At 40.7% G+C, this 23,788-nt stretch overlaps 1 protein-coding gene across 4 annotated transcripts in view; it reads right to left on the reverse strand.

Annotated features, from left to right (window-relative positions):
• Positions 1–4,404: 4,404 nt before the first annotated feature.
• MECOM (MDS1 and EVI1 complex locus) overlaps positions 4,405–23,788 on the reverse strand; it is a 46,919-nt gene continuing 27,535 nt past the window's right edge. For 2 of the 4 annotated variants that reach the window (XM_010188976.1, XM_010188975.1), the window contains exons 8-15: positions 21,756–21,782; positions 14,362–14,528; positions 12,919–12,996; positions 11,036–11,205; positions 9,792–9,936; positions 6,873–7,109; positions 6,103–6,289; positions 4,405–5,148 (exon numbers count right to left, since the gene is read on the reverse strand). In XM_010188976.1, coding sequence (XP_010187278.1) covers positions 5,014–5,148; positions 6,103–6,289; positions 6,873–7,109; positions 9,792–9,936; positions 11,036–11,205; positions 12,919–12,996; positions 14,362–14,528; positions 21,756–21,782 — 1,146 coding nt within the window. In that variant the 3' untranslated portion in view covers positions 4,405–5,013. The remainder of the gene's footprint in view (positions 5,149–6,102; positions 6,290–6,872; positions 7,110–9,791; positions 9,937–11,035; positions 11,206–12,918; positions 12,997–14,361; positions 14,529–21,755; positions 21,783–23,788) is intronic. The other 2 variants (XM_010188977.1, XM_010188974.1) reach the window with 1 other exon arrangement.

A 23,788-nucleotide genomic window follows, 5' to 3' on the forward strand; every position in this document is an offset into this window, starting at 1 on the left:
CTTTCATAATAAAAGGTTCTTCAGACTCCCCCGAATGGATGTATAGATATAAATAGCTTCAACTGCTATTAAAATACAGTCACTCCTGGATTGAGAAAAAAGGAGGCTCTGTTGGCAAAGGGATCTGCATTCAGTCTGGTCATTCTCAGAGGGCAACTGGTCCTGGGCAAAATGTAGCCGGTAGTTTCTGGAAAAAAACCGCTTCAGTCTTGCAAGCCATACCACAAGTTCCTGAATCCCTGCGTGGCCGGGAGGCCTCTTCAGGGATTATTTCAACATTATTTTGGTTAAAACCTCAATTCTGGGGAAACAGTAAATTTTGCTGAAAATTGTTTTCTTCTAAAAATAAATGAATCTGAGTTGGGGGCAGAAGAAAAGGAATAGAGAATTTTTTTATTTTTTTTTTAAATTTCTTTTTTACTTTTTGATATTTGATGTTCTCACTGTTTTCCTCTCCCCAGACCTCATAAAGTGACCCCAAATTGGAAAGCTGAGCCTTTCCTAAAGCTGGCATAATTTTCTGTATCAAACCAAAGGATGAATTAATCGGGCTATTGGAAGACACAGACCAGGTAATATCACAGATCTACACAGCCTATCAATGGGATGGGAAAGGGGATGGTTTTGGCCAGGCTGCAGAATATGTTTTTCCTATAACTGGAGTCTTGGCAAGGTACGTGCTCTTTGGCATGGAGAAAGGGTCTTCTGTTTGGTGATGATGCCTTTGTTTTGTTTAAATCATTACTGGACGCATCTTTAAAATGAATTAGCTTTTCCGTACCACTGTATGACTGACCAGTAAAACCGTAAATGAGACTTAATATAGCTGGAAGGCAGCAGAGTGCAGCAAAAACGATCCAGGAGTTCGCACCAATTCTCTGTACGTCTGAGCAAGAGGGACCTGACATAAAGTTTTAAAGTTCAAGGCATGCATGGAGCAATGGGCCAGACAACTGAATCGCTGAGCAAAAGCAGCCTTGCAAATGTTTTTATAATAACTTCCCCTCCCATTACTCCGCAAATGTGGCTATTAACGCAGTAAAAGAGCAGGGCTGACACGGGAACAGTGACTCGGACCCACAGTGGTATCAGGATCTGGGCCAGGGTGAAATATTGATTAATCATCTTGTCATGCCACTGCTTTGTTAGATTCTGTAGATAGGAATTGAAGCGGTAATGTGCAGCTCCTTCATCTAGCAAGGCTGCTGTATCACATGGGAATGATTTGTTGACTTACGGAAAACTGCCACAGTGGGGTGAACAGTAGGATGATGCTGAAATAAGCTGAAGGTTGTTGGGCTTTTTTAAGTAATTAAATTATTTTTAAAAAACCCAAACCACCAAAAAACAGTGTATCAGAAAGCCAGAAACATTGGTCCTCACTTAGCAATCTGTTTGCATCCAGGCAAGCGCATCTGTATGGCCCACTGGAGAGGCTATGACACAAACACAAAAATGATCCAATTTTCTTTGTTTACTTGGAGGTGAGGTGATACATCAAATCTGAGTTTGTTTTTCAGCTATTTCTCTGGGTGAATAACTCTGCCATTGAGAAACTGCAATGAAAACCAAGGTCATGGTAAGGTATCAACATGGAGATGAAGGACCCTTTATATTATGTTTCCACCTCTGCTCATCGCACCCCATACGCAGTGCCAGTGGTGAGAAACTTTGAGATGAAAATACAAAGCTCAGGGGCCTCAATGGAAACCTTGTGCCAGTGATTTGACGAGATGGTGTTAGCCACTCCCCAATGGTCAATAGACCTGGGTATGTGCAGGTTAAACCAACCCTATGCTCGGCTCAAGGAGTACTTTCCCTGACAGTTATGTGATGGGAGTGTGCTTCCATAACCCAGAACATTAAACCCAGGAGAAACCGACCCACCCTTTCTCCACCTCCAAAAACCCCTTTCATCTAGGGCAGGTAAGGGTAGAGCTGATAAGACCTGTCATTGCGTCCAATTAAAGGAGAAAACGATCTGGAAAGTTGTTTGTAGATAAAACTTTACTTGATTAATCTATTTGTTCTTTTTATTTGGCAGAAACCTAAAAAACAAGTTTCACAGTGACTTTAACTGCACTAAAAATAATAGCCTATTTATGCAATTATCTGCCTGTACCTGGCCATTGGCTCAGGTCAGTGAAGTGAGTACAAGAACATGCACTCAGGCCCTTCTTTTTTTTTTCCTTTTCTTTTTGTGAGGTTTAGGCTTCCTGCATGAAAACCACCATCCTGTGGGTCTCATCTTGCCCTTGAGCTGTGCATGAGGCTCAGGAGCTGTAAGAGCAAACCAAAGGCAGCCCATGCCTATCCTCACTGGGTTTGACTTCAGCCCTGCCAATGTCCCTATTGCTACGTGATGGTTATAAAACAAGTCAAACCGTACCTGGGCTGAGGAAAAGGACAGATCTAGATCATTATGAAATGTAACTTGAGGCTCTGCTGAGCTACGAGAGGTCTTCGTGTACTGAAACAGGCCTGGAGAAAAGGCTTCCATCTTTGGAGGTACTCTTCTGGCTTCAGTGGAGCTAGATTTAGACAAACCTCCCACAGATCATGTTCCCTAAACGCGCCTTTCCCATCAGAATCATACTGCATTTAATATGCACTTTGCTACTAACTGCCCTGGGCTACTGATGCACAGCGCTGCAGTCCCTCATTGCTTGCTTGTACCAGCTCATTTGCATCTGGTGACAGCAGTCCTTGGTTCCACTGCACAAGACAACTCCACCGTGTGCCACGTTCACTCTTCCGAGACCCTTAAACATGAAGGACAGCCTTGTGCAGTAGCTGCAAAGACGAAGCTGGGCTGGGAGTGGCAGGCAGGGACATCCCCATGGTCCCCTTTGGAGCTGTCTCAGGCCTTTTCTCTCTGCTGATGGGAAGAGCAGGAAAATGTGCATTGCCTGGGCCATCATTGGCTTTTCCTGCACATCTCATGTCCCACTGCTCTGCAGCTTGTCCAGAAGAAGCAAGGCTTTGGACTTGATTTCAAATAATATGCTCAAACTAAAATATTCTTCCCCTCCCTTTTAGACCCTAAAGGCTCATTTCATGAAGTTGAAGGCACATTTAGCTTCTCAACTATGGATTTTTATCATTCTGGCAAGTCAATATTTTGCTGTTAGCCAGCTATGCTGCTGCTTCCTGACATGGTCACCGTGAGGGTGCATACCAGCCCGAGCTCAAGACTCCACAACAGCTTTTAGGGATGACCTTGCACCAGCCCCTCCTGTTAAATGAGTAGAATATTTCTCTTTTCCAAGGTAGCATTTTGAAGCTTAAAGGACTTATCTCAAACCCTTCAATGGTCTATTGAGAGACTCTGGATTGGGCTCTAAATTGCATGACCAAGTTCAAGATGCTTCGCAGTGCCCCATCCTCTGGTCACCCTTATTCTCATGACCCCACAGACAGTCTTCGCTGCCCAGACTGCAGACAAAATATGCCATTTTTGCCCTGACCCAGACCATAAACAAGACAATAAGGAAAAAGATCCCTTCAGTTTTGTAGTTCTTTATTTTTTTTAAGTCGATCCTCCCATAGTAATGTACTGAAATGCATAACAGTTACATTGTACAAAGCATTTAAAGAAAGTACCTCAACTTGCTGATTATTTCAAAATGAGATTATAAACAAAAGAAAAAATAAATCTGGTCCCTCACTAAAGGCCAAAAAAAACCCCAAAAATAACTGAATACCTTCGTTATTTATTTATTTTTTTAAAACATAAATTTGGAACACTTCATCTTACAAATAGGATTAACATGAACATAACATCACACAAGCTCGCAGACAACCAGCATAAAATATTGGGTACAGTTTTTTAATCAGAAGAATCATGCTTTCATGAAGAAATTATAACTGTTTATACAATTGAATCAATTTACTGTATTACAAAAAAACCTAAGTTGCATCTATTAGTTATTTAGTTCATTAAAAGGCAAAAATAAAATAAAAGAGGAATGTAAGAAAATTTCAAACACTGTTTTGCACTCCCATATACACAGATCAGTTCACCTCACTTTTTTTGAAGTACATGGGTGCCTTACATCGTAACGCAGTGGGGGACTGGAGCAGTGCTGTTTGTTACAGGAACAGTGCTATTTTAATCAACAAACAATCGTTTGCCAACAAATAAATACATGGTACACACAACACAAAGAAGAAATTAGAAGGGAGGGGGGAAAGGAAACAATACAACAAAATAGTGACATGATTGTCGAAAATTAAAATCTCCTTACAATGATTTGAACTAGTGGTGCTGTCGATGAACGCGGTGCTTTCATGGAATTATCTGGATGATTTAGCTTCTTGGAGTAGTGAACATTCATAGTTTACAATATACACAAGCCTCTTATGTATTGTTTCTCAGAGTTCTTTTTTTTCTTTCTTTTTTTTTTCTTGTTTTTCCTTTTTTTTAACAATGCAGTTGAGAAGGCAAAAGAATTACGGAGAGAACAAAATATTCCCTGTTACTTCTTTCTACATTTACGATGGATAGTGTGCATTTGATAGAACTATTTTCTTTCTTTGAAGGGCTAAAATGCATAAAGCTTTAATGAAGAGATTTGTACATAAAAGCAACTGTTCCCAATCCTGTGTCAAACTATCTTATACAAAAAGAAAATCAATTCAGTTTCTACTTTAAAGGAGTGCTCATGTGTGTGTCAATGCAGTCTTAACCCTTTTGCCCCTGCCCCTCAAAGCCGGGTGAACTGGAAGACACTTTTTCCTGGCCCCGGTTTACATAATCCACTGAAACTTTTTTTTTTTAAGTCGCATTGATCCTCCAGAAGTCAGCAGCTGCCTTTGCTGTGCAAAACAAAATATTGAGAATAAATAGTTTCTTTCTTTTTAAAATTATTCAGTTTAAGGTCACCGGACTTTAAATGAGTGACCCTGCAGATTTATAAGGCATTCTGCTCAGCAGTCTTTTAAATAGTCATATATGAAAGAGCCATGCTACTGGTTTGGACTTGGTCCCATTCTCGGTAAGACTTCACAATGTCATACGTGACTGATGGATTGAATGGCACTGGATTCTGCAGCGGCTCTCGCCATACTGTGCCACATATTGGGAGAATTGTGGGATGCAGAATGAAGGGAGTCCTTGTCGGAGAGAGAGAGCATCATCGCATACGCCTGGATGGGGAAAGAAGAAGGACAAAGAGGTCATGAGCCTGTGGTACGGATCTGAGCTTGGACCTGTGCCACCCCTACACCATTAGGGCATCATTCAGGCTACAACTGCTAGTCTCAATTTATTAAAAAATATCAAAACGTGTTAGGGAAAACCACTGTCAGACTTTTCACTGACACTTTTGACTCACTAATAGTAGTACTAATTTCTGCTTTCATCTCGCTTCATGAAGCTCTGAGAAACCTTTGATAGTAGACAAGGTCCTGGAGTCTCCTTTGCTTTCATATTCTTGGCACAGGAGGCTCTTTTCAAGAGCCTGAGGAATCACATTATCCCTTGGCTGGTCCTGTATTTCACCAAATACCACAGTCTCCTTTGCTGACCTTTTCAACAGGCATATTCAGCAGTTTTGAAAACTGGAATAATTTAAAGGGGCTAAAACCAAACTATTTTTATTAATGCTTTAAAAAATTTTCAAGAAATAGCACTCAGTCTAATAACTCAGTCTAGTTATTGCTGTTTTAAGAACATGCTGAGGACCTAGAGGCTGTAACATCCAATAGACTTGAAAAAAAGAATGCCAAAAAGCCAAAACAGCCAGAAGATTGAGTCATATCCCTACGAGGCTGCAGCTAACTCCATGGCATCAGTGTGACCATGCTGGCTGTCTGAAAGCAGAGCAGGACTTTTTCTTATCGTAGCATTTCTGCAAGTGGCAGACAGGAACAAAAATAGCCCAAAAGTAAGCAAATCCTCCATTCTCAGGGACCAGAGCACCCCGCCAGGTCTCCGGGGTGCAGTGGTTGCGTAGAGGGAGGTCGGAGCAGGCTGAGGTTTGTGGATGTGGAGCCCAGCCCTGTCTGACAAAGCTGAAACAACCTTGCCTGCCACACACTAACAGTTTAATCCTTCGGGTATTTGGCGACAATAACATTTTAACTGAGTTAAGCTTTTACCTGGGATTTGGATTTCCTGTACAATGGCTGTTTTAGGTCCTCTGGCAGCTGGGAAGTATTGAAAGCTGCCAATTCAGCTTCACTGTATTGATTTTCTTCCATTTTCCTCATTTTGAGGCTATCTGTGAAGTGCCTTATGTGGTCCAAAGCTGAAAGTCCAGTCTTATTATACTCCTCCTCTTTATACCTACAAAAACACCACGGAGGTTTTAAAATTAATTAGATTTTTAATGTAAATTAAGCATTAAATTAAACTCTCTGCATTCTCTCTTCCTCTTGGATTTACACATATGAGCAATTTCCCCCTTTTTTATGTCCAGAAACCACCTTGCCCTGTGGAACCATGATCCTGAAATAAAATAATTTCCCCTTTCTTTCCTAAAGGGGAGAGGGTGGGCAGCAGGAGCAGGGGAGGGAGAGGTCATCTCTCTCCTGGTGTCTCCACAGCCTTTCACAAGACCATTGCAGGAGATCCAGGTCGGTTTAGGGAGCAGATAACGTCTCTACCATGAACATTTCCTGACTCACCCAGAACCTGACAATAGCTCCCCGAGCACAGTTATTTTTCCTCTTAAGGGCTAACAGACTGCATGAAGAGACTGAAAACAGGGCTGGTATTGACCCAAACACAGCCGCACGTTGCTATCGTAACTGGGAAGCCGGCTACTTCGGACCGGTTCCCACGGCACACAGTTTGGTGCTGGCACTCTTGTATGGTTTATTGTTTTTATTTCACTTATCGGGCACACCAATACTCGGAAGGAACCAACCTGCCAGGGGAAGCTTTGCAGTTCATGTCCAAAGTACTCGTTTCCTCGTAATCCTCCTCTGGGGTCCCCTCGTGTATGTCACTCGTAACAGGCTCTTTGACTGCTTTCCCTGCAATTTCGCTCTCTTCATCTTCTTCATCCATCATTACTTCATCTTCTGCCTCTTCATCATCCAGCAAATCTGAGTTCTGGCTAGCTACCATGGCTTTTTCATCCTTAAAGTGGCTGCCATTCATTCTGAAAGTACCAAAACAAACCCAAGTAATAATCACAAGTCACCAGCAGATTATTGGAGGCAGATCTGAAAAGGGTCTGTCCCAGTAAAATAAAGTGATTTTTGTATTTTATATCTTGTTTAGGTTCAGACGTTTAGGCTGCATCGGAAGAAATTCCACTCAAAAATCTGTGGGATGTTACAGTGCCATCAGCATGGGATTTCCCCATTATCCTGTTAGAACTACTGTTCAAGTGGGGGTATGTTCAGATATCCATTCCAAATTTTCTCACGCGTTATTTCGTCTTGTGTTTTCAATCATATATGTAGTCTGGGCAAAAAAACTCATTGCCTTTTAACGGAAACTGTAGAGGCCAAGAAACTCTGAAAATCAGATCCAGCATTTTCAAAAATGACATCCAATACTGCATTCAGAGTTTTAAAGTCAAAATTACATGCATAATTAATTTTGCACACTACCACTCATTTGGAAGCCGTACTACTTCACTGAACGTATGGATTACATACATGGGAACCTATGGGACTTCAGCTGAAGACCTGAAGAGTGGTCTGCAATCTTGCCTCCATGCTGAACTACATTATTGACTGATTTGAAGGGTAAGAAGTAATGAAAAGAAAGGTTATATAGCATTTAAAGTGTATTTATTCTTATTAAATGAGTAATTATAGTAATACGCACATGGAAAACCATTTGATCTACTCGCTGTTATTACATTCTCTTTTGCTTTCAGACAATGACTTCTCTTAACTACTTCCTACGGGATTTTATCAAGGACATAATAACCACGCAAAGCAGGGGCTCGTTTGCTAATGGCCTCAACCCTGCAGGACTCTGAGAATCCACTCCTGCGTTGTGTTCATCGCATTAAACAAGAGCTAAAGAAATGTGGCACTGCCACGTTGACTAATGCATGGCCAGAGGTATTAGCGGTATAAAAGGGCTGAACTCGGTGGAGACACACAAATTCACACTACCAGCATATCTGCTCCACCACGTTACGTAGCACGGAGGCCTTGATTCATCTATTGTTCTCATTGTGCAAAAGGTCCTTACTCTTCCAGGAATACAGTTATAAAAATGGAAACTTTATTGTCTGCCTGCAAGTCTGCTTTAGACTCTCTGTGCTTCAAACTGTGCGGGACAATATGGAATATACCAAAAGTCTGAGCAAGATAAGGATGAGCCCTAGCAGCATATTTGGTATTTAGTGTTTGACTTCTTGTTAGCAGTTACGCTTTCTTATGAAGTGTACACATGTGAAAGCTAGTTTCTTATACAACAATAGCATCATTTTCCTAAATATAAGAGTTTCACCTATTTTCCAAGCAAATTTCAGCTGATTGTCACGAGTTTAGTATTGCATTGAAAAAAAACCCAGGGAAAGGTCAGTTTATACCACAGTATTTAAAAATCTGAGGCTGTGCAGAGTCAGGAGAGCTGAAGCAGCCACCCCCCTCTAAGATAATCAGTGCAATATCTCTTTATCATCTTTTATTTAAATAGGCAGAAATAAGAAATTGTTGAGCAGTCTGGGCTGCCAACTTGCTTGTTATGGTCAATTGAGGCTCCTAGAAATGAAAGGGAGATGGACTACAACCAAAGTAACAAAAGCCATGTGATTAAGAAAACAGATTCTCTAATTATGCTTTCAAATGCAGCAATTTGCCAGGGATAAAATATCCATCAAGAGCAGTCTGAAGTGCCAAATTTAGAAAGGAAACACTGCACAACCCAGCAACCTTTTCACTTTGCTGACTTCCTGTTGGAGGACATGTTGAGACCAGATGTGCAAAGAAAGAATCCCAAGCCCTCATTGCCAATCAAGATGGAATGAAATTTGAATATGCATGTAATCACTTAATCCAATACTTTTGTGGAAATTGTGTTATGTCCACCATTCTCATCCCTTCACAAAGGCATCTGGAAATTGAGAAGACGGTGAAGCCTGTCAGCAACAGTAAGAAATTTTTGATGCTGATAATGTAATGCCAATTCAAAAGTGCAAATAATGCATAATACAAAACCAGTCTCAAAGAAATATGTATAGCTGATGTCATATCCATGCTACAGCCTTTTCTGCTTAACTGCATTTTTATTAGCTGAAAATATTTAGAAGTGGTCTCTCTTCTGTTAGTTCAGAAGAATCGAAACACTCATATACTTAATAAATCTTGGTAAGAAAAAGCCTCAAATGCTAGAGCACTGCGAACCACCGACGCCTACCCACGGCCTCACGGACATTTTGCTAGTCAGCATCTTTTTTGGGATTGAGTTACTTACGGGAAAGGACTTTCAGTTAGAATTTTTAATTTGATCCAAGAATTTAGCTTAGTCTACTTTATTAATTATACATTTCAATCGCATTTACATCACAAGGCTTTCTACATTTAGCCACAGGATGTAGAATTCACCTGTTCTGCCGTGAATGTAAAATGAGTGAATTTTTCAACAGACTTAAATCAATGATGGGAACTTGAAACTGAGACCTCCTGATACAAGGAGAAATGTGTTCACAGATGAACCTTCTGTCCAGCATCAGCCACTGGGGATATCCTCATGTGTGATGGGGAGGGAATCGACACGTTTCTTTTCATAAAAGAAACACTGGTGAACACTGGAGCATTGGGTTTAATCTGGAAAATGAAGAGTGGCACCTTTTGATGGCAGATCAGTCACAACTTACCTCTCCTCTGAGTTTCGGGGGGATTGATTGTTGTGGTTGCTGTTTCCAATAAAATTCCTAATTTCTGTGAAGTAAGAGTCTTCCTTGTCGTCTAGGATCGCCCCTGTGCTTTCCAGTTCTGAGTGAGGTGAAGAAGTTGCAGTACCTTAAAGCAAAACAGAGGACTTCTGTTGTTGCTCCTTTAAGTTTTCTATATTTAACCATGTAAATAAAATTGAAATTGAAATTATGGTTAAAATGGGTGAGACCCAGAAGAATTGGTTGTAGTGATTCACCACCTTTTGGCCATAAAACCGGTAATTAGAAAGGAAGCATTATCCACGGGCAAAGGTGGTTTCTAGCCAAGATGTCTGCTTGCATGCTGGGTGCCATTTCCATAGTTTATAATTGTTTTTGCCAAGCATTTATTTCAACATCCCACTCCTGTTCCCTTCCTACTCCAAGACTGTCAGTCAATAACTGTGTTAGACCAATGGCTGAACTGTGCCAACGGAACTTCATTTTAGCTACTAATTATGCAGATTTGCTTAAAAAATGGAGCAGCCATTGACATAATCACCCAGATTCATTAGCTCTGAGAGACCAGTGACAGGCGACTTTCCCTGAGCACTGGGGAAAAGAGCTCTGCATTCACTGCATGTACCTGGTTATTTCCAATGGAGCAAACCATAGACTGAAAACACTGCAGACAGGGTTTTCATTAAACCCTGCAGATACCCAAACCAGACCGATGATCTCCACTACCTGCCACTGCCTTTGCTGCTGCTGTGTGGTGACCAATCTGTTCTGGAAGGCACCGTTACCTCCATAATAGCTAGCTGTGTTCAGCTCCTGACAGTGGGAATATTTTAGGAGATGCCAAGAAAATCTTTTAAGAACATCCCCTGAGACTCTAAATCTAGGACTCCTATTGAGAGCCAAGCGATTTTGGAGATGAGATTAAACCAATTTTCCCAGTCTGTTCTCAAAATACTATGCTTGGCCTAATTAAAACCAAAAGAAAAGACATCACCCAGTGGTATTAAGTTATACAAGGGTAGAGGTTATGCTGGGATTTTCAAAGCACTTTAAATGTCAGCAGAGCTTAGGCACTTACATATTTTCCAAAAACTCTCCATCGGAGCAGACAGCACAGAGCAACGTGTGCTATTGACACTCAGCAGTATTGAAAGGGAACGTGAGGTCCCTGTACAAGAACACTGGTGGTACGTAGGGCATGCTGGGGAGGGAAAAGGCATACATACCAGACATGTTCCCGTTCTCATGCTTTTTTAGATGTCTGTCAAGATTGGTTTGTTGGCCAAAACACCTGTCACACAAGTGACACTTGAATGGCTTCTCTTTATTGTGGATGTTACGGACATGTCTCTGCAGGTTAGAAGATATGCTAAAGGATCTGTCACAGTATTTGCATCTAAAAAAATAATAATAAAAAAAAGTAGGTAGAAAAGTGTTTGTTAGTAGATGGAAATGTAAGATTTGTCCTAAGACACATGAAGCACCTTCTGGGCTCAGCCTCAGTATCCAACTGCAGTTCCTTGGTCTCCATTGAAGCAAAACTCTGCCTGAAATAAAGACGAGTTTTGGCTGAATAACTGGAGAGCTGTGCACTTGGAGTGGAGACGTCACTTCTACGGTGAGTTTTTTAGCTTTAATTCACATTAGGCTTTATATTTTAAATACTGCCTTTAGGAATAAGCATAGTGTTTCAGAGTTAATGGCATCAAATTAGCTGGGGTAATTGATTCCCATGTTTTTAAAACTCTTGCACACAAAGTTGGAAAGTTTGAAAACAGTAGAGCAATAACTATTGTTTCATGTGCTGCCAATACAATACAATTAAACACTTTTGGAAAAAACATGAAACAGATCTCTTCTAATGCTCAAATAAGGTAAAAAAGGGCTATTTCTTTTCCTATTCTAAATTATACTGTGTGATTAAATCTTTTCTTGAGGAATTAGCTTGCTTGATTGCTAATCCCAGAGGAAATTTGGTTATCTTGCAAAAAACAGCAATAAACAATCCCAATCTTTAATACTGTGCCAATGTGAGTAGTTTAGTCTATCACTCTGGTACCAGAGGCATCAATTTTCATACTCTGTAGCGATTTGGAGTCCCTAAAGCCTTTACTGTATTGCTCTTTAAGCCATTACTAAGTCATACTATAACTATTCCAAATTCTCTGCCTGGCAACTAGCCAACAGTCTTCACCACTTTAGTTTTTCAATTTTTTTACTTCTCCCGTGCTTCTCTTACACTTGTCAATGACGTCAAATTTTTTTTAGTGCTGAAATCGTTCATCATGCTACTAATTGCTCCTGGCTTTTATGTAGTGGATGGGTATAACATGCATCAAGACCTTCCTTCAATAAAGTTAGATGTGAATCTCATTTCCTAAAGAGACTAAAGGGAAAAAACATATTGTTGCATCACAAACAATGAGCTTACTCTGCTCTTTACAGCTCATAAAATGCAGAAATTGGGGCATTTGTTTTACTGGAACATGAACTGGCTTCTTTCCAGTCAATTTAAATTAGCCTTTCATTTTCAATAAGGTGAAGCTTCCATACACATTTCTGCATGTGACTGCCCTGAACACAGTATCACATACATATTCTTATCAACAAGAGAGTACACCCACATAGGTTTTGGTTAAGCAGACCTCAGAAAGGATCCAGATTACGCAGGAAACAAATAAATACAGTAACGCCTTTGCAACCAGGACCTTTCAGAAATCAGATGACTGACGCAACACCCAACTTAAGCTGCAAATAACACCACAGAGCTCTTACAACAACACATTTTTGCAAGGGAAAATATGACCATGATCTTGAAAAGCACTTCAACTATGCTGGTTCAGAAGTGCCAGCTATCTTGTGAGGCAAAGGCAGGACTTGTAGATGGTGCCTGTGCTAACTGGGACTAAAACCTTCCCCCATCTCCACAGCTCCAACACTGAATATCAGCATCGAATGCAAAAAGCCTTGTTTGAGACCAAAATGTGACAGTGGGACATCAATGCTAAAGGAGCAAGCGCTGGAGTTGGTCAAGCAAGGCTGTTGAATACTCATTCCCTTGCTTTATTCACTTGACCACATCATAGACAGGGGTAAGGGGTCACGGTACCTATAGGGCTGCTCTCCAGTGTGCGTCCTCAAGTGACGTGTTAGATTGGCAGATCTCGGGAAAATCTTGCCGCAGTATCTGTGAGAAAAAAAGGTTTGGTAAGACAGTGCACCCTTCAATGGCTGAGTCCCAATTTGAGCTGCACTGGATGCACAAACCAAACTGAATAATTACTATATAGTACTATTAGCATTGCTTTGGTGTAGCAACATTTCAGTAAAAGCATTCAGCAAATGTGACAGAGACACACACACACACAAGAACAGGACTAGAATTGCCGGCACCGATCAGCTTTTCTTGTGCATAAGCAAGGCATATATGAAAACACACCAGTTTTAAAGACCACCCCAAATTTCTAAGCTCACTAGGTGATCATTGGTCACATTCAGATTTGGAATGAAGAGAATCTGTTATTAAAGCCTTGGATTTCTGCTTCCATGTAAGCAAATTTCAAACCTTTCAACCAATTCTACATGTCAGCAAATATGACATCATTCTGTGCCTTGAATAGGATCAGAGCAGACAAGACTCAAAGACCTAATCCATCAAGGTATGTTTCTATAACAACATATCTTGAAAGAAGGTGACATGTTTTCAAAAGGATCAGATAAACCGATATGCCAGTGTCAAATGCCTGCGTATTTTGGAGATGATATAGAGACCTAAATAATGCAATTTAAAAACCATTCCCCAAACTCAATAATATGTCACGGGAAAAATAATAGCAAAAAAAAATATTATTGTGAGCTTTCCCCCTTTGTTCAAGTAACATATTCAGTTTATAATTGGCCTAGTTCTATTAATTACATTCAGCACATTTTTGCATGGGGACACACAGCATGCAGTTAAGTGAATGAGGGTGGTGGTTGCTCCACGTGATGACTTTGAAGATTGCATCCCTTCACTTTTTACATTCCATTTATTTTTTCACGGTGTGATGTATAAGTCTTCAAAATACCCACACAGCTAATTCTGCTCTCGTTGACAAAGCTCCTATTCATTTTAGTTGCATGTACAATGACTATCTTCACTGTATTTTTTTTAAAGTCTGTACACATAAGTCCTAATAAGTCATGTATTTTATCACTGATCACTTTGGATATTAAAACCAGAAGCCTGAGAAAAAAACACATCTGTAGTTTATGATCAAAAAAATCAATAATGAAAGCACACTTGTGCATATGAAAGTGATGAGAAAATTTGGAAAAAATCATTGTTTATATAATAGTTTCCACCTCATTTATCAAACCAATTATGATACAGAGCAAACTCTTTGCTGAATAACACCAGTAATTTAATAAATAAGAACCCCAAAGCAAAATGCTTTCTATGTTTCATTGGGCATAGAGCACCCTGAAAGACCCACTATGGCCCTCATCAACCATCCTACCAGGAGGGATTTTAGGAGCCCAGGAGGGCAGTGCGGGGCAGTTTTGGGGCTACCTGCAGGTGTAGCGCTCCTTGCCCTTCCGCAGCAGGGTCTCAGGCAGGGCGCTCGGCGGGGCGCGGAAGTTGAACATGGACGGCACCGACTGGATCAGCTCATTGGCCTCTGGTTTCAGGGCGCTAAAGCTCTCCAGCTTTTCGGCCATGTTTTCTATAGCTGACATCTGCAACAGAAGATAGCACAGAACCCGTCATGGTGAGTACTTGGTGAATACCACTGGGTACCATACCCGAAATACGGACAACATACACTGCCACTGCCAAAAGGGAAAAAAAATGAGAAAAAATAGAGGCAAATGTAGAGTTGCAGTCTCAAAAATTATGGGGAACATTAGACAAGGTGGTGGCCACGATGTCCTCCCACTTGAAACAGTGCCCCTAACTGCTACACCACAGTGCTGTTTCACTGCATGGCCAGCACACAGCAGAGCTTTTGTCCTGATTGCTATAATGGAAAGCTGCTTCCATATAAAATCTAAATTAACCAGTGTTAATTTCTTCTTATTTTTAAGCCTCGGCTTCTATAAAATTTCAGTTTATGCAGTCATGCTCTGTGGGTGTGTGCCTATGAGTTTATACATCCCATCTACTGAAACCACTGGCCATTTTTGACCAAAAAAAACTCCAGAAAAAGTAGAGATCCCAACAATAACTGAATTCCTATAGTGTTTTTTTTAAAGGATTTGTAGAGGACAAATATTGCAGAGGAAACCTTATGAACACTCTAGCTCAACAAAGGGCATCAACAAGCCAGAACCAGAGAGGCTCCATCGATGTCCCAGCCACACCCAGCCACTGAGCCCAGTCTTCTTGCCCATCACAGGCAAAGACCATGACGTAAATCCATAAGAAATAAAGGTTTGGTGGGTTTGGTGCTATGCGTTTACATTACCTGTTAGATATCGTTCTTCTTTTTTTACAATCTCTTAATATTCCTGCTCTACCTTTAGCTGCTTGTAAACCCTATGCACTTTGAGATGCCTCCGCTCTTGGTTAGCTGAAAGGCTTTAATTTTCAGGGAGTGAGCATTAAATAATTTCTGGAGAATTATTTCCTTTAAGGTGTCTGGAACTGACCAAAAAAACCTGCTCCAAAGCCTTAAACATTGTCACCTGGGGAATTCAACAATGCTCCTGAGCCTACTGACAGGTAGAGTAACCATCTGCCTCTTCATAACACCACAAACAAATGAAAAAAAAGAAACCACAGAAACTCACCTACACAGCATAAAAACCACAGCATGAGCCCTGTGCAAGACCCTGCTTGTGATGAAAGAGGAAATTATATGAAAGACAAGATTCTGAACACTCCTGAGCTGAGCATAGCTTTCCAGCCCATTCTTCAAAATCCATAAGAGACTGCTCTAATTTTGGGAATTTTAAAATTCTAATTTAATAGGAAGAACTGCACATTTATGGGTTTGTTGGTTTTTTAAAAATATTTTAATGGGCAGAATTGCACGTTTGTCTCTTGAAATGGCTATTCACGTGCTGCTTAGCTCTGGCTTTGGGATGTTTGGGCTTTTTTTCCCTTTAGCCTGTAGCCTGCCCTCTCATTTCATGCTCAGATTCCTAATGCCGAGTACAAATTGCAATGTACAGGGTACCACTGCCAATTTGCCAAATGTCTTTCATCAAACACGGTGCAAAAAAAAAAATCTCAGAGGGAAGTCAAGATACATTTACTTGTCAGGCAACAAATGTGAAAGCATTGCAAGGCAGTAGGGGCTGTAAGCTCTGGGGTTTGATTCATAATCACTCAGCTGCTAAAACATTCTCCACAGATGCAAGTGGACAGCACATTTGTCAATATGAAGGATTTTGACATGTACTGATCACAGGCGTGAGATATGTAATGATGATGCTGCTGGGAGAGGAGGTAATTCTGCCTCAGCACCAAGATGTCATTATCAACCCATACAACTCAACATTACCATATATTTCTTTTTATACGACTTCATCTTTTTCTTTAGTCAGAATTGATTCTTAAAGCTTTTACGATAGTCTTTCCACTGCCTTTAATTCCTTCTAATTGTTCCCTGCAAGAATTCAATTGTCTATTTTGCAGTTGCGGAAAAGAAATGGTTTGAATGAAAAATGACCTTTGGCCTTCGGGCTGATTAGCAGTGACAAGACAGTGCACGGGTTATGATAGCACATATTTATGGTGAAGAATAATAAGGGCATTGAGAAGTATAATAAATGTTTTATTTATGTATATTTAATATTCAAGTCAGTTTCATTATCTAGTGGTTTTAAATCATTTTTGGATCACCATTTCTCATGTACATGGTCCCCTACAGTAATATATTAAAGCAACTATTTTCCCCTTTGCATTTAAAATGGCTTAGTCATGCTTATTTTTTTAATTCATATTTCCAGGATTTTGCAGAGGAGAAATTGAGACTGATTCTTCTCTAATGCACGGCAATGAAGATCAGCGCTACATCCAAGGCTGCCTCCAGGATTACATCAGTCCCAAAATAGGTATGAAATCAGCCTCTAATCTTAAATCCCTCATTCAAAGGAAACACAAGCACTTCCAATTATTTTAAAGTATTACATGCTTTCCAAAAATTTATTTCTCAGCATAGGAATGACTATTGTGTTTGTTGCTTTTTTTTTTTGAAAAGACAAATTCATGTAGTCACCTGGTATGATTTATGTATTTCAAGAAATGCACCAGCAACAACGGGAAATGCTTGGCCCCAAGCCTTTGCTGATACGAGGTGGTGGCACTTCACTGCTGTCAGGATAATTATAGCAGTGACTATTTCCTGAAGATAGGGCTCACAGAAACCAAAATCAGTGCATTTTCTTAAGAAGCCCTGGAGCGTGCTGGTGCTTGGGGCCTTCAGGATGCAATTCCCAATGGCAAGATGGGCACCTGGGCAGCATGGGCTTGTTACAGCCTATAAAAACCCTGCCATCCCAGACCCACAGCCAGCTCTCCATTACTTTATATTCAGGTAGACAGGCCCCACTCATTAGTCTAATTGCAAAATCTTAACAGGATAATATGAAATCTGGTGTTTGTCACACTGAGGACTACCTCAGGCACCAAAACCAAGCAGGAATTATAAAAACTGTAACACACGCCTTTCGGAAACCAGTACCCTGATTTCAAGCAGTGGCTCCATGGGATGTGCAGGAGGGCAGGCAAGGGACAGACCTTCTCCCCAGTGTCTTCTGTCATGCACCAGCAATGAGAGGTGCAAGACCCTTAATTGAAGGTTGCATCTCGATTCTGTTGTTGAACAGCCATTGGTGGCTGTGGCTCCCATTCATTTGGCTAAACCCTTTTCGAATTCATTTATATTTTTGTCAAGGAGAGTTCACCAATTTAATTAGGTGCATATGAAAAGACACTGGCTTTTGTTCCTTCTAAGCCTTTTGCTTGATAATTCAGCTGGGTGCCCCTCATTTTTTTTGTATTGTTAAAACTAATGAATAGCCATTTCTCATTCAGGTTCTGCTCACCATTCATGGTCTCATAGAGCTGGGTCACAGCTCCCTTGGGCATTTCTTTTCCAAGCTGAAAAAATCAAAATCTACTTAGTCTCTTTTTGTATAGAAGCTGTTCCCTACCTCTGATCATCATTGTTGCACTTTTCTGTGTCTTTTCTAATTCTACTACATCCTTTTTGAGAGGGACTTCAGCTGTATTCAAGACCTGAAAGCAGCATAACATAATGATGTTTTCAATTCCTTTCTGCTAAGCATTCAGATGATATTTTCATAAAACTATTGACTTCAAGATTTTTTTCCTGAATGATACAAGTTAAGAGTCACACTTTTCCCTTGGTTTTGCTGGGTACTTGCTGCCATTGAGTTTTATTGCTATTTTGATCCCTAGTGACTCAGCTTTCTGAGAGTCTTCAGCAAAATCTTCATAGTCAGCTTTGGATTTAGTTATTCTCAATAAATAATCACAAACTCTGCTTTTTGTCTGGTCATGCTTCTTCCTGTGTCATAAACAGACACAAGCCACAGTTCTGATCCCAGTGATACCCCGAGGTGGACTCACTGATCATCTTCCATGATTGTAAAGATTACTAAATTACCCTTACCCTTTTTTTGCAATACTTTTTTTTTTACTAATCATTAACCCAGTGGATGACTTTCCTTCTGCAATGAAACTCCCTCTTTCAGCTGAAACTCAACCAAAGTATCTCTTACTCCTTCAAAACACCATTACGGCTGATGGCAAAGCAAGACTTGCCTCCATAGGAGCCGTGTTGACCATGGAGATGCTACTGGTCAGCAATCCACCAAACTCCTGGAGCAATCTTTTAGTGATAGCATCTGTCCTGGGACGGTAGGTAGGTACTCATGGCCAACTTGTCCTTCTGGGGATGGTCCCCAGGGAAGACCAAGGAGGCAGTCATATGGCTCAAGCCACCAGGCAGTGCTTTCAGGAGAGATCTGCACCCCAGCCAAGCACCCAAGGACTGTGGCAATCCCTGAACAGGGCACAGGGAGGAAGGCACCGCTTGACCCTGAGGATGGGACTAGTGAAATTGCCACATCTATGAAGAATGCTCTCTGAGGAGGTAGGAGAGCGAGAAGATCCTATTATATATTTTACATACAGCTATTGCCTTATGGACAAGTTGTGTCTGCTAATCTGAGATCAGTGAATGACAGTATTTTATATAGAACAGTAACTTTTGATTTACATATATAAGAGTTGTTTATTCTATCTGTGTCCAGATGTCTGGAAAAGGAAGCAGCTTTCCCCCACCTCCCTCCTGCTCCCTGAGAGGCCATTAACCTCCTACTGACGCAAACTAATATGCAGTCACAATTCCCCAGCTCCGACTCAGAAATGCAGACATTACCATAATCGGCTAAAACAAGTATTTATAAACATTTCAACGGGCAAGATACCATCAGCAGAGGCCTTGAATATTTGTCTTAAAATTTATTAACCAACAGAAGGAGAAGTGGCATGAATAAAGCAAGGTTTGTTATTGCTGCTTTTTAAGAATAACCTAACGATATGAAATAATCTAGCAGACAATGTCATGACTTACATGACCTCATGTTTTACAAACGCAACTCCTTCATTGCTATTATCACAAAAACAACTGACTTTATGGCTGTAACTCATGGGAAAAAAACCTGTTCAAATGTTTGCTTTCTATTTTTGCTAGTGTTATTTAGAGAAATCATGAAAATTCAACTCCTAAGGCTCAGGATTTATTCCTCCCCAGTTCAAAATATAATGCTTTCTCTAAAAAGGTCAACTTGTGAACTTGTTGTCTTGAAACTGTGTGTATTTGGAAATCCAGCCATGGAACTTGGCTGAGCTATGTTCATGTTCAAGAGACCTATCACACATGGCTGAACTTTATGAAGCAGTAGTGAGAAACTCCTGCTGATCTGCAGTATAGTTCCAGAATAACTCTATTTGTCTTAATGCAGTTGGTGGGGATTTAGCTGATCTAACAGAATGGATCATGTTCTAAAATAAACCCAGTAAAATAAAAGCTTTGTTAATGCACTCACCAAATTTCTTTTCATTGATTTGTAAAACTATTTTAATTATTTACAATTACGTTTGATAGTGCTATTTCAAATAAAGTCTGAAACAATGTGTAGCAATATTCTCCTGATGGGACCAGAAGGGGATGAAAGACTCTACAGACTCAATAAATTGTGATCCATTCAAGAGAGGGTGTTGCCCATTGATTTACACTATAACCTTCCTGCCAGACAATGAAAAATAATCCAAAATAATCTTGAAATATATGGCACATGCAACTGTGAATTGAAGGCTCATGTGACACATTCAAATCTCTCAATATGAAGTATCATCCATGAATCAGCATCCTGCACTATGCACTTTATGTTTTAAATATTTATTTCTGCTGCAGCTACCCAAGGCATTAGCATGACCAGAAGACATACTCACAAAAAAAGCAGAATGATGGAAATTTGAGGCCCAAGCCAATGTCAAGGAACGCAGACAGAAGAAACAGAATGCACTGGGTTTTTCAGCTTCCCAAATATGAGCCACTTTTCTGAGAGCAGGGGATACAGGGTGCCTGGGCCAAATCACAAATCGTGCCACAGCCCTTTCATGTGCTCCACTGAATTCCCTCAACTGCAAAGAAAATGTTTGGGAACCGCCTCTTGTGCTCTCCGGATCTGGCATCTAAATCCACCTCCTATCTGTTGAGCTCATTCAGCACCTATGGGTGCTTACAGGAGCCCTCCGGTGCCCGCTTAGCTCCTTTCACCTCAGGATCCTAGTGCATCCTTTGCAGCTGCATAAACCCACACTTTACAGGAAGAAAAGTGGATTAAAAGCCACATGTACACAAAGCAAAGGTCCATCGCTGCTTTTGAAGTGTGCCATGGAGGTCTGCAGAGGAGAGTAGGGCTAAATGCCAATCTGCAGGGACAGCACCTTTGAGGTCTCTGGCACCAGCCCTCGTATGGGGACGCACACGGGAAGGAGTATATGAAGATTTCAGATCTCATTTTGCGAAATTCTCGCTTCATCTTGTGAAATTAGTCCACGTCGCACTGTGAGTGATGAGCGAGAGTGAGTCAGGATCCAAGCCGCAGCCGGCTGGCTCCAGCTCTCCCCTCCAAAGCCCAAAGGTTGGGAAAAATCTGGGACAAGTATTTATGGGTTCAGTGCTGCAGCTGAGGAGCCAGCAATGTAAGAGCAAAACACGGTGTTATTTAAGTTGCATCTGCAAAAGCAGTTGCCGTGGTTCTTCTTTTTCATGAACAATTTAGATGTATTAAAAATAGCATTTTATAAAAATAGAAAAGCAAGATCAAATTTATCCCATAGTACCAAAAGCACAATTCTTGTTCGCATAAGGGGGACGATGTAAGTATACACACAAGACAACTTTGACCCAAACATGGGAAATACATGGGTATTTTATTTCTGTTTTAAGTATAGCGATGAGCAATTAAGTTCAAAACTTCAAAGCTATTAAAGTAACTAACTCCTACTGAAGTCAATGTAAGATAGAAACGTGAAGTCCTCTGAAACTCTGTATTTTAATGCCTCAATTGCAGATTAAATATTTATGACTACTGCAATCTAACAAGATCTCAGCCTGAAAATTTCACTGCAATCTCTGAAGGAAACAGCTTGGAACAATTTCAGTTAAATATAAACAAAGACTGCATTTTGAAACCTTCACTCAGGTAAAGCTCCCATTGCCTTCACCAAATAAAACCAGCAAGATTAGGAAGGTAAAAACAAAGCCAATTTGACATAAGAGGATATTTATCCATTACAGCTACAACACTCTGTAGGAAAGCATGCTCCGTAATTGAGAGGTAAGTTATCTTTCATATTATATTTTTACTACGCAATTTATTTCACAATGATTAAATCAAAAATATAAGTAATGAACTTACCCAAATTCTTTGATCAGGCAATTGGAACTGGGAGCAAAATTGAAACAAAAACAACATATTATTCCTGCGTTGGAACCCTCATAGCAATCAATCTACTAATTAAGGTTTTATTTAAAGCTACTCATTAAGATGTTATTCTGAATGTTTTGTTGTATCGAGGTATTCCATCCCTAAAAATGCAACCCTTGTAATGGCAAATTATTGCAAAATATCATTAAATTATCTAATTTTCATAGAGTTCAGGCCACTGCCACTGGGAGGAATTTTGCCCAGGCAGGAACAGGGTAAGGACTGCAGGGTTTATGTCTTTAATCTCTACTCCAAAAACCTATTTTAAAGATCCATCTGCTAAAATTATCCAGTTGAAAAATATAAATTCTTGCTTCATGAGATGGCAAGTTTCAGAAATCACTTCAGGAACACAGACTTGCAGGACACAAACAATAATTTTGTTCATATTTTACATAGATAAATCCTGCCAGCAGAAAATGAAAACTCACGGTGCACTCCACACCTGTACTTTTACAGGGGTGAACAGGACTGTAAAGAGAAAACAGCTTTTCTGCAAGCCGTTCCCCAGTCCTCTATAAACACCAAGCCAAATTTTGCCTTTGCAAACAGGAGACTCCTTTCTATTAAAGTCAGCAAGAATGCAGATTTTGGCATTTACTCTTTCGACAGGAGATGTGATGATGGTTTAGGTTTTTTACAATGTACTATGAGCGCATGTTCCACTCATGACCTTTGAATCCATCCGTCTCGCACGAAGGTAAAGACGTTATCCCTAGCAGCTGAGTAAGTGATAAAACAAAAGCCAGCCTTTACCATGGATTTTTTGTTCCTATTGCACAATGAGAAATGTGGAGGAATGGGCAAAAAGCTATAATGCGCATTGTTGTACAGTTCAGTAACATAGGTGCACAACCAGCCCTCCCTCCTGTCAGAGGGTGCTGGCTTTGCACCACCTCGGTGGGCACTGCAGTGAGGAGGTGGCATCTAACACCTCCTGCTCACACTGATGGACCTGGTGACCTCACCGGAACCTTTATCAGGCACCACCAATAGATTTAACCAACTCTCTGTGAAGAAACATAAGGGGTGAAATCCTGACATCCTGCCCGCTAATGGCAAAGTGCCCAATGTCTCAATTTCAGCTGCACGCCTACGCCATCCTCACCTAACTCCCATTGACTCTCCTCCAGTTCCCTGTGTAACTCAGAGTTGCACAATGCTACGTAAAAGAGTATCCAACTCCTTCTCTGCCCACCACAGCCAAACACCTAATGGTGCATGTTACCCAAACACCCTCCCTTCCTGCCCGCCAACCATGCTACCTACCACCGTCATCAGACCAACCTGTGGCAAAACCTTCAGAGCCCCTTGATCTGACTTCACTAAACAACATCAATTTACACCTTCTGAAAAGCTAGCCAGCACAATGCAAAATAATATTGTTCTTTCCCTTCACACAGTACCTACAATGCCCTCATGTAAATAATTTAATTTACAACCTCTTAGCTGCTCTAACAGAAACATGCACTTGAACCAGACTGGTTTTAGACCAGAGAACACAAAGAAGATTGAGCTCCTGTTTGCATATTTGTGCATTAATACTATCTGCTATGAAATGGGAATTTTTACTTGTTGATTTGCAACTTGGGCAAATAAGGTAACTCAGCAGTGCTGAGCTGCTATTAAATCTTGTGCATAAATTCTCAGTAATTTTAATACTTAAAAGATCTGTCACTGCTTTCCAGTGGTTGAACTGGAGCGGGGTGTTTTTCTGCATTCTTTATGCATGCAACAGCATTGTTTATCTATCTGCAACTATACAGGCAATCAGCTGCTCTTCCCAGTTCTCCAGAAGTCCCATATTTCAGAATATATTCCATAGAATCACAGAATCACTAAGATTGGAAAAGACCTCTGAGACCATCAAGTCCAACTGTCAACCCAACACCACCATGCCCACTAAACCATACAGCTTAGGACATAACAACTGTTCCCTTCATTGAAAACAAACCAACCAACCA

The sequence above is a fragment of the Mesitornis unicolor genome, unplaced genomic scaffold, assembly GCF_000695765.1.
Source record: "Mesitornis unicolor isolate BGI_N332 unplaced genomic scaffold, ASM69576v1 scaffold46017, whole genome shotgun sequence".
In the NCBI taxonomy this organism is placed as follows: domain Eukaryota; kingdom Metazoa; phylum Chordata; class Aves; order Mesitornithiformes; family Mesitornithidae; genus Mesitornis; species Mesitornis unicolor.